General features: G+C 38.8%; 1 protein-coding gene across 3 annotated transcripts in view; it reads right to left on the bottom strand.

The window, feature by feature from the left end:
* Window positions 1-11,939, bottom strand: part of LOC131139687 (C-Jun-amino-terminal kinase-interacting protein 1-like) — a 39,384-nt gene extending 27,445 nt beyond the window's left edge. Inside the window, exon 1 of one of the 3 annotated variants that reach the window (XM_058089509.1) lies at window positions 11,792-11,939. In XM_058089509.1, the coding sequence (XP_057945492.1) occupies window positions 11,792-11,868 (77 nt within the window). In that variant the 5' untranslated portion in view covers window positions 11,869-11,939. Of the gene's footprint in view, window positions 1-3,885; window positions 4,109-6,662; window positions 6,906-11,791 lie in introns of those variants that run through there. The other 2 variants (XM_058089510.1, XM_058089511.1) reach the window with 2 other exon arrangements.
* Between the last annotated feature and the right edge of the window lie 217 nt (window positions 11,940-12,156).

The raw sequence follows: 12,156 nt of genomic DNA, 5'->3' as shown, positions 1-12,156 counted from the left end.
TTTGGTAGACGGCAGAATTCATGGTTCCAATTATCACAGCAAATATTCCAGGTTCTGAAGCAGCAAAACATCGCCAGACTCTTGTAAGATTCTGCCGAACTAAAGTGATTACAAATTTGAACATGGCCTGTAGCAAGGTTGACCTTTTTTTGTTTACCTGTTAAAGTATTATTCATTCATTTTCTATGCTAATTCTCACAAGGGTCGCGGGCATGCTGGAACCTATCCCAACTGTCTTCGGGGCAGAAGCGGGGTACACCCTGGATTGGTCGCCAGCCAATCACAGGGCACATATAGACAAACAACCATTCAGACCACACACACATTCATACCTATGGACAATTTGGAGCCAATTAACCTCGCATGTTTCTGGAATGTGGGAGGAAGCTGGAGTACCCGGAGAAAACCATGCACGGGGAGAACATGCAAACGGCACACACAGATGGGGGAATCAAGAATTATGTGAAATAACATTAAGAACTTCTACATGACCCCAGACAACCAGTGCACACACATTCAAACTACAGGATCAAACATTATCCCATCTGGAGAACACATTAGGACTTCTACCCCTTATCCTCACGAGTGTCGCGGGCGTGCTGGAGCCTATCCCAGCTGTCTTCAGGCGAGAGGCGGGGTAAACCCTGGACTGGTCGCCAGCCAATCACAGGGCACAAATAGACAAACAACCATTCACACTCACTTTCATACCTACGGACAAATTGGAGTAGCCAATTAACCTAGCATGCATGTTTTTGGAATGTGGGAGGAAACCCGTACCCGGAGAAAGACCACGTACGCATGAGGAGAACATGCAAACTCCACACAACGGTGGAATCAAACTCGGTACAATGGGACTTTATAAGGCATATCTACTATGGAGATATGTGGAAGTAGGATAGAGAAAAAGTAGTAATAGTTGTTGCTCAGCTCATAACTCAAGTGAATGTCACCGTCTCAAAAGAATGACAATGCACATAACATACAGTAGCAATGATCATTTACAGACACCTCGTGTCAGAAGATGCACATGGGATTCAAGCAGCCTGAGTAGAAGCATCTGTTTACATTTATATTGAGGCCTTGAAGGGGGAGGAAGAGAAGTTGCCATGTTACGGAATGGGAAATGGGAGAAGAGAAGAAAAAGGACACTGAAATAATTTGCATCCAGTAATCACCAAAGCCCAAGGGATCAAAACAGAAACAGTTTAGAAAAACAGTTCTAAATATAAATCTAAATAAATCTAAATGATATAGATACTGCTTTATCTAAAAACTATGGTGGTAATAAATGTATTTAATTAATTGCGTTATTTTTGTGTGTAATTAACACATCATCATGGCAAGCCACAGCTCTCCATTATGACGAAAGATGGCACAGTGTAGCTCTCCACAGTCCCTCATAGACATTCTTTTCACTTTATTCTGAGCTGAACACATCAACAGCAGTTCAATTCCAACACCATATTTGCATCTCAGACTCCAAACAAACACGTCTGTAGTCCATTAATCATTTCAACAACACTTCCACACTGTCATTAGACAGACCGTGAGATGCATTCACGGACATGCCACATTTTGTAACTTTTGATGCGGAAGTACTGTCCAGTTTGCTGCATTTAAGAATGCTCGGAAATCCCAGAAAATTCACTCAAAACATGAGAATTGAATGTAAACAATGGGGTGTCTTTGAATGCAACTCCTCATTGCTCATAATAACACGGTTAAAGTCTTATTCAAATATTCTGCTATTAAAAAAGCCAGGTAAATGGATTTTCAGACATGTGTGGCATCTCTTAACTTGATTTAAATTTTCAGGTCATTAGGTGCTGTTAAGACAGACAAACGCACGTTATATAATCCCTTATCAATTTGCTTTTCTTAAAAAAAAAAAGAAAGAAAAAATGGGCATATATTAGACACAGTGTGACATGATGATTAATGATGATTAATTCATTTGAAAACTGTGATCAATTTGATTAAAAATGGTTCTACTTATTTCCTGATTTTTTCATTGCCTTCCAAGGTTGATTCTCTTAAAATGGCATTTGAACTCTAGTGCATTGATAAACAATTATTTTAATATGAGTAAAATGAGTAATGACTCTTTAGAAAAACATTCAGCCTTTCACTTTGTTTAGAAATACAACAACCTCTTTGGGCTTTACCGCAATATGTTTTAGAATATGTTTAATTTTAAGCTTCAAACTGATTATTTTGGTTCAACGGCATGGCCACACTAGATCACCGATAGACTAAGGTGGACCAGTTCAGACACCAATACGTACCTTAACATGTATCTAAGACTGCAGCTCACGATTATTTTAATAATCACTTAATCAGTCAATTTTATTTTATTAATTGATGGACCGGATTTTAGAAAGCCACCGATTTTTAATATTCACCTCTTTATTCAGAAATTGAAGATTTGAACTGACAGAGCAAATAAGAGCAAAACACTAGGTAGCCGTCAGGAATAACATGAAGAAAAAAAAACTTTCCTACACACAATCTAATATCTAGGAGTGACCAACTGTAAAGATTTTCATTACCAGCAATTAAGAGACCCGGTTTGCCTTTCTAGACACATTTGCTGTGTGTACTGCAAACACACAGCATCTCACATAACACGGTAGTCTCCTTAGTGATCAATGCAAGATCAATGGAGTGGGTTGCACATGTCCACTTTGTCATGACATCCATACCATTGCATTGTAGCATTTAGACATTTGGCTGAAGATCAACCATCTATAACAGCATTTACAGCGACACCCCAAGAAAACTCTTAACATTTGTGGCTATAATTCAGGACAAAGGTACATACATATCATACGTAACTCGATGGCAGATAAGGACAATTGCAAGTTATTCTCATAACCAGTATAAAATTGCCTTTGTCATTCTGGATTTGGGCCAAAATAACACTCTCTTGCGTTCATGGGAATATCTGTTTGTGTCAGGGGTGAAAGTTTTTGCAGTGTTCACTACTTGATATTATCCATCAACCAAGCAAGTGAGTCATATACAGTGCTCAAAAAAATAAAGAACACTAAAATAACACATCCTAGATCTGAATGAATGAAATATTCTTATTAAATACTGTTCTTCTGTTCTACTGTTCTTTACATTGTACAAAATTACTAAAAATTGCACAAATATTACACAAATATAGCCTCCCACATGGCTAAAGTAATGTTAGTAAGGTACATTAACGTTATTAATGTTAAGCTAATTGTTTTTATGTTAGGTTTACCTTGTCTTAGGGATTTGTGGCATGCCAGTGCCACTTTGATGCACGTCACACAAATGCTCCCACACTTTTGACATATTCTATCTATTTTTGATTTTGTTTTCCTATACTTGCTTCCCGCTGCATGTTAAAATACCTCAAACCAGAGAAAAATCAGAATATCAAAATACAATAGAAAGTCAGAATATTAATTGACTACTATGTGTATGTGAGTTCTAACCATGTGCTTTCCACTCATTTACAAAAACCACAAAAAATAGCAAAGCACGCTGGGAAACGGAAAATACTAGCACCGACACTACACTTTATAGATTTGTCTGTTAAGAAAAAAAAAACTATGCACAGACCCAGTTATGTAGTGTATTGTTATTGAGACGATTGTGTCAGTTTAGGAGACCATTCAACGATTACTGTGACCACAAATGTATCACTGTTATAATATTATTGCGATATTCCTATACGGAAAATATGCCGTCCATTCCACCTTAGTCCTTTTTGTCATTTCAAACATGTCTCAATTGTTAATTTCTTTTAGTTTCTATTACTTTTTCATAGAAAAAGTACACACCATCATCCCTACTGATTTGCATGTTTGGGTTGAAACATAAAAACATTGATTATCATTAATTATCAACCTGATATAGAAGCATCTTTGGCTCCATCTGTCCCTCCATTTTCTATATTGCTGTTCACATTAGGATCATGAGTGAGAGCTGAAGGCTATCCCAGCGGATGTTGGCGAGAGGTGTGGTACACCCTGGAGTCTTCACCATTCAATCGTTGGTTACATATAGACAAACAAAACAAACATTCACACCTATTGACAATATAGAGTACCCAATTAAACTGCTCCAACTTACATTTGAACATGAATCTCCTGACTGAACAGACCGAGTAACCGCTAATGGTTGATTATGTAAATGATAAAACCATAGCATATACTTCATATTGGCAACTTTAAAAAAAATGTATACATCCAGGAGGATCCAGAGCAGCTGACATAGCTCACGTTTACTTCTAATGAGTCTTCTGCAGAACGGTCTCTCAAGGGTTGATTTTAATATTTAATTTGCTGTTCAGTCATTTTAGACCTATTCTAAGAGGGCATAATCTTTCTCCCATGATAGCATTACCATTCATTTCAATTTGTGTTCATCATATAGACACTGTATATTTGCACTGACCCAAATGGTGAAAAAGGTGTTTGCCGTCATTTTGGTATTTTATTCCCAAACTACTGCCTGGAATCTGAATTTATATCTTTAGAGCAAGGGTCTCAACCCGCAGCCCATGGGCCATTTGCGATCCGCCGCATAATATTTTGCGGCCCACCATGTAACAGTAATGTAACAGTAATTTTTGTAATTGTAACAGTAATTATTTGGGAAATAATTAACAACCCTAAACATATAACTTTACAAATCAGGTACCACAATGCATGATGGGAGTTGGCATCCCTCCAGATTAGGGTTATGACAAAATATCTATATATCAAACTATCACAATATTAAACCCTACTATGGATTATCGATACCTTCAACCGTGTATCGTCATATTAGTATTAGTAAAATAAAAAATCTAAAAAAGCCACAGAACTATCACCGTTACTTTTATACTTGTGTTTAATGTCAACTAGAAAAAGCTCTTTGTGACAGCGGCAGAAAATTGGGCGGTAACCATCAAAGAACAGAAAGATATGCCATCCTAAATTAAGGATTATGATTCATTCCGATGAATATGTCACTACTTCCATACTACACTAAATACTTATTGTATATATGCTTGTACTATATACAGTTGATTGGTGTTTTCTGAATGAGTTTAAGATAGCAAACGCTACCTCCAGCGGCTCTCAGGTACATTGAGTTTGAGGCCGCTGCTCTATTGGTATCATATATAGACATCAACACTTTAAGAAACCTGACAACAGATGCAAAACCCGCAGTTAGAGTTCCACAATGACAGGGAGTATCAACACTGCAGGGTGGTTGTCTCTCTAAGCACTTTGGGTAAAGTCAGACAGCGGGGGATGACAGGCCATCTTATTTGGGTGCTTCTAGCATCTCATTCTGCATCATGAAGGACAATTGAGCACTCGTTGAGCCCATGATGGACCAGCCAGCTAATTATTGACACTGCATTGTACTTACGTACATGCTGCTACTTTACAATTATCCATCCATCCATTTTCTATACAGCTTACTCTCACTGGGTCACGTATGATAGAGCATATCCCAGCTGACTCTGGGCGGGGTGCACCCTGTACTGGTTACATTACAATTATGTAGATCATATTTAGGTCACAATCCCCCTGTATGCCCCACATCCATGGTGGAGGTTGAGCCTCAAGCACAGAATGTATCACTTTACAAAAAGGGAGAAAAACATGTAACCTAGGGGCATATGACCACAGCAATAAAAGTAACAAAAGATGTATGATACAAAATTTCAATGTGTGTTTGAAAGTGTCACTGCAATACACCGTCATGTGATACTTTTGTAAATTTAGGTAATCAAATACAATTTGAATTTGTTGAATGTCTCTAATAATTCCACTTTACTCTGTACCTAAATGTGGCAAAGTAGCAGAAAATCATTTTGATTCACTTCATTACCACCAAACATGGTATTTGAAATTGTATTAGATTGCAAATAACTGAAAGGGCTTTGTAAAAAAAAAAAAAACTATGATTATATCGTTAATTTGGCTTTTGGACACATTGAGTTTGCAGATATCACTGCTTTTCTGACTGAAACCTGAAGAAAATTATTATGGTGGTATTTATATTTATGTGTTGTTTTGGATTGTGGTATATTGTACGTGTATACCCAACAAAATAGCCAACAAGAGCATGGTACTATGAGTTATGGCATTACAATCTGACCAACAACTTGGCATTTATTTGCACATGCAAGTGCAAGGCTGGTTGATCTTTTGTGCATCATCTGTCCACAATAATTCAGACATTTATGCCCCCACTGAGAAACTACAATGCTGCAAGCTGCTGGTCATTCATCAGCTTTGCCCTCCTGCAAGGACACACTTTAGACCTGAGCAGGACGGTCCTGTTAGATGCCATGCACCATAACTCATCATTTGATGTATGAAAACAAGTCCAACGCAAGCCTATTCACACAGACCCTTTCCTGCACTCACATGACTGTCATAACAACATAATGTGGGCAGTGTATTCCCTGCCCCTGCTATTTTGGTCTGCAGGCTTTAAATCTTCTGTTAGACACACAAAGGCATATGCACATCCCTCTATTCAAGGGCAAGCTTGCCCTGAGCTTTAACATGCAAAGAGTCGACAAATAGCCAGGGAAAGAAAGGTGCACGCAAAAACAAGGTCACACAGCCACATTGCTGCATGCCGGTAAAAACATAAGACAAAGGTGCATGATACCCTACCATTTTTCCCACTGGTCCTCCATCCAACCCTCTCCTCCTTCCCCTTCTGAGTCCATAATGTAAGTGAGGAGGGCATCCGAAGCAGAGAAGAGGAGAAGGTACAAGGGATTTAGAGAGTAAAGAAGGGAGGGTGAGTGAGGGGGAGGAGCATCAAGGAGGAGGTACAGCTCATACGGGTCGATGGAAGAAGCGTTAGATTCGGAGCTCGCTGTTGTTGCTCTTCCAGAGAGGAGATAGTGGGGGAATTATTCAAAGCTGCAACCATCTAGGAGGAGTGTTATATAATCTGCTCCTGCCGCTCTATTGCATGATGTTTACACTGCTGTGTGTGCATCAGATTTACTATGATAGGGCAGGAACATGCTGGTGTTAGCAGAATACCCACTGGACGGAAAGCCCAGACAAGGGAAACATCAGCACAACAGGGCACTCCTCTCGCTCTGCACCATAGTCATGCTCAATTATTCATGAGGCCCATTGATCATAACTGACTTTTTTTTTTTTTTGGTAATCCCATTCCCCTTCATCCAAGTACAGTAGATGGCTGGTGTATAATCACTAGGTTTATAGAAATTTCTATGACCATCATTCCTAATAGCACTGAAGTGACCAAACTACAGTTATTTGAATTTGGACTGAAATATATATATATATACAGTTACTACTGCACAATTATCGCCCAGCAAAATGTGTTATCGTGACAGGCCTAATACCAAGATTTTTAACAGGAGCAAAAAGAGAGATAAGAGTGTTAAAACTGGGTTCACTGTGCGGTGCATCAGGGGTAAAAACAATATACTCCGTTTTTCCTTCATTTAAGTGAAGGAAATTCTTAGACAACCATTGCAGGCATCTATGGTGGGGATCTAGCACGTTCTTGTCACTGAGCATTACTGGTAACACAAGTGTCACAAATCTGAACGTGAGCGTATCGCTAAAGCCCCTTTGCTTATTTTCAATTGGATTCAGGTTTATGGCTCCAGATGGGTTACTATGAATTCATCTGGGAAATGATTTCTTTTGTTGATTAAGATGTACGGGTTGGGTCATTGTTATTCTGGAAAGTAAATTCATCTTCTCCTAATGTTGTGTATTAAAATTGGGTATAGAGATAACCTCTAGTGTACTGTACTCTACTCTAAATACGCTTTGACCATTATTAGAGGCCTGTAGACATGAAATAACACCCCTATAGTCGCCTTTATACCTCATTCATTCATTCATTTTCTATGCCGCTTATCCTCACTAGAGTCGTGGGTATGCTGGAGCCTATCCCAGCTGTCTTTGGACGAGAGGCGGGGTACACCCTGCACTGTTCGCCAGCCAATCACAGAGCACATATACAGACAAACAACCATTCACACTCACATTCATAACTATGGACAATTTGTCTACGATTAACCTAGTATGCATGTTTTTGGAATGTGGGAGGAAGTATCCGGAGATAACCCACGCATGCATGGGGAGAACATGCAAACTCCACACAGAAATGGCCGAGGGTGAAATTGCAGTCAATATTCACTATTATGTCTTCTTATCACTTACCATGGCTACTATATTACGTAAGTAACATGAGTATAAAGGTTACCTAATACAGTAGCCATGGTAAGTAATAAGAAGAGATAATAGTGAATAATTTTTTTTTTTCTATCCATCTACCACAATCACTCACACGTTAGCAATGGGACAATTCCTTGCATAGCAAGTTAAAGTAATTTAACATAAGGTATGTCTCATCAATGTAACATGTAATGCCTAGTGGCCAGTGTACTGCGATAGTGAGGGAGCGATGTTTAAAATGCCAAGCGACAAGGGACGACTGTATTGCTCATAATCCTAATTTCCCTCCACATTGACAGCACCAATACATGACACTCGTTCACTAAAGGTATGGTGCTTTTCAACATTTTTGCCCATGTACAATGTTATATCTGCACCCTTTTACACCCAACACCTGTTCTGTCATTTAGGAATTGTCGGAAAATGTTCTTTCTACAATATCTGCTTATATTAATCTTGCCAGCTGGATTTGCAATACCATGAACCCACACAGTATTGAAGAGAGAATTGTTCCCTTAATTCAGAGGAGCTCACTAAAACCATGAAGCCATATGGACATACAGCATGTGTGCAGAAACTGTCCAAGGTTTATACCTCATATTGAGAGCACAGACTTCGGTCGGTTTGCTGTAATGCATATAATGTACAGTGACAAAACATCATCTTAATTACATATTAAGGTCACAATTTCAACACATGATATATATTCATTGCACCTCCTCATCCACAGGATCTTTGCGCCATCTCTAAAAGAATATATTTGGTATGCGTCACATATAGTCCAGTCTCTACAATGCACGTGCTTGGACTGAATGATCGTATTAGGAAGTGAAGTTGCCTCAAATAAAAGAGGAACGATGAGAGTATTATATAAAACAAGTAATGGTTTCTGTTTTAGTAACAAAAATAAGAAATAAATTAATACATGTGAAATTGCTACCAGTAAATACAAGCAAAATTATTGGAAATCTGAAATGTTTCATGAATGTGTTTTAAGTTTAAATAACTATGTTTCAGCATTCTTTATTTCGTTTAATTTGTAGCATGAGCAATGGGAAACATGGTGGGGTGTATCGCTGTGTTGCATATTAAGTGGGGATGGAAAAAGTGACAGCGGGGGAACGATCAGAACACATCAATATTTTTTTATAACTGAGGTTGAGGTGTTTATGGATGTACGAGTATGTGCGGTATGTGTGTGCGTTTCTGTGTAGCAGTGTTGGGAGGAGGGGAGCTGGTTGTCTATTCAGGGGAATGTGCAGATTCAGCAGAACTGAGAAAGAGCAGTAGGGTAAGAATTCAGCATGATATAGAACTGGCACTGCAGAAACATTCATATCAGCTGAATTTAATTTCCTGAACACGAAGCATTTGTAAAAAGGTTTCATTTAAATTTGTCCAGAACATTTTCAATGAAATAATGCATATCAAGTAACAAACGGATTAAAAAAAAAAATACATTTAGTTATCTGCAACATTTTCAATGTCTAATTTTTTGAAAATGTCAGAACAATTTCTGAGCATATTCATGTGATTTTAGTAGCTGAACACTGGAACCTCAGAGTAGTTCCATCTCTGCAACCCATCCAGTGCATGCGGACAGACTTGGGAGAGTGGTGTGTTTTTGAAATTATCCGTGGTTGTGTGGCCTTGTCAAACTCAATCACACAGGGGGCCAAAACTCAAAACTGACTTTCTGCCAACCCCCCCCCCCCTTTCTTATCATTTATCCTAACAACAACAATGACGTCACCTAGCTGCAACCCACTACAAAAATACATTGCAGTCCTTTGGAAAACAGTGTCTTGTCATATAATTTTAAAATTCATAAAAAAATTCATAAAATTCATTTTTTTAAATCACATTGGATGAAGCCTTATTGTTCCAAACCAAATGATGTACAATGGGTCAGTGAAAAAAGAATCAGTGGAATAATACTTGCAGAGGGGGTGGACATTCATGCACATGTTAAATGATGATCTATTTCCTTCCAGTGAAAGCTCTTCAACATGTGGATTAGAAACAGAGCAGCAGGTTAGACGATCCTCTGCAGCGACTGTCATTATTGATTTGAATCCATTATGCATGCACGTAGCACAATAACACTGCTGTGGATGTGTAACACATTCACTAACTAAAGATGAGCTCTGTCTATTGATTACCTCTCATCTTTGGATGTTTGATTTGAAATAACACTCTTCAGTAAAGGTGGAGCGAGGTGTATTTTGATCCCGCTATGCTGTGTGGAAAAGTTACTGGTTTGATTGATTCAAACACGGGGCATTTGCTCCCAAGTCCAGAAGACTAACCACTACACCACGCCGTTTCTGCCTTCACTAAACTGTACCAATCAACATGATTTCTTTGAAGAGCCAGGTATGTTTAGGTATGCTTTCTGTTGGGTGTTGGGATGATGGTCATATACAATGTTTGGGTCAGTTGGTGCCCTCAGAATTCACACTTTCCTCAGTCTCGGTTGCCATTTAGTAGTCCTGGACTCTTGAGCAGAGCAATCGTATTAGCAGAGCGTACAGATTTTCGTCCCATTTAACCGGACCCATAATGTTTGAATACACCCTGATAGCAGTCTGATCAAGCAATTTTGATGGATCAGGCTTGACAACTCTTGATTTATTGTTTGTTTTTCTTCACTCTAATTATCACTGCTGTGACTTTTGGTAATGGTAATGGTTTAATTTCATTTGAACATGCATCAGATTACAATTGAGTGCATCCCATAATCAGTTCACAGTTCCACATGTCCAAAAGGAGTAGGAAGAAGCAAAGCTTATTAAATCCTACCCCTCCATCTGGTACTTTTACAATCAGTAACTGTTACGTTTGTTCACTTCCTGCTTTCCATAATACAGTTTAAGGTTTTTTTGTTGTTTTTTTTTTTTTAAATAATGCACCTCATACCGAAGTACAAGGTGATATGACATAATGGGTACCATAGTAAGTGTCAATATAGTGATATATATAGCACATCATGACTGGTTCAAGACTCTTCATCCTTGTATTTAGCAAACATCAACTGCTTGTATTGTTTCTTCAATTGGCTCATCGTTGTGCATTGTTTGATTTCCTTACTCAATCCATTCCACTCCATTCTTCAAAAGTGGAACTTTTGAAGATTAAGTGGTGACTAATTTATTAACTTATTTCCCCCTGAGGTCACCAAACTATTAAGTTATTAAAGGCAGAAAACCAAAATGGCCAAACTTCAATTTGTTTATATATTTAAATTATTTTTTTGGCTTAATGAGCGAAATATATTTTAATGAAATCGAAACAGTGAGGCAACATTAGAAGCTGCCAATAATAAAACGCATGACACTTCAGAAGACTGAGGTCCAATCCAGCGACATTTGTTCAGCCTGCAGAGACACACCCCAAAATCCACACATACAACATGCAACAGTAACACTTGGAGACCAGAACACAGAGAGGCGCCATCCACCCAGCATGTCTGCACCGAAAGAGCAACACAGAAGCACCGCGCTCAAAAACAGCTCACCTTCCCTTAAACATGCGCCTCAGCCACCATCATCAACCTCACAAGCTCTTACCTACACTTGCTGGGAGACTTTACATGAATGTAACGCGCTAACTGTGGGCTGGCTTTCCTCTTATCTCCGTCCGCCATGCCGCTCGGCTCTCATTCCGTCATCGACTTGCTAGCAGCACCGGCGGACACGCCACCTGAGAGGCGATCAGCTGCTATAGGCTGATGCTTTCGCAGGCTGTGGGAAATTGGAGATTCGAGTATGGTGCTCGTAGCATATTTGTCTTTGTAGATTTTATTATAAGATTTGAGCTCTAAAAATGCTCTAAATCTTTGTCATTAAAATATTATTATTTTTACATTTTTTATGAACCACTAAACACTAAACAAAAACAATAAGTCCGGACATATACACACAAGGCCACACTA

The sequence above is a fragment of the Doryrhamphus excisus genome, chromosome 12 (assembly GCF_030265055.1).
Source record: "Doryrhamphus excisus isolate RoL2022-K1 chromosome 12, RoL_Dexc_1.0, whole genome shotgun sequence".
Classification (NCBI taxonomy): Eukaryota; Metazoa; Chordata; class Actinopteri; order Syngnathiformes; family Syngnathidae; genus Doryrhamphus; species Doryrhamphus excisus.
Note: the sequence above shows the minus strand (reverse complement) of the source record. Positions and strands in the feature narration are given on the sequence as shown.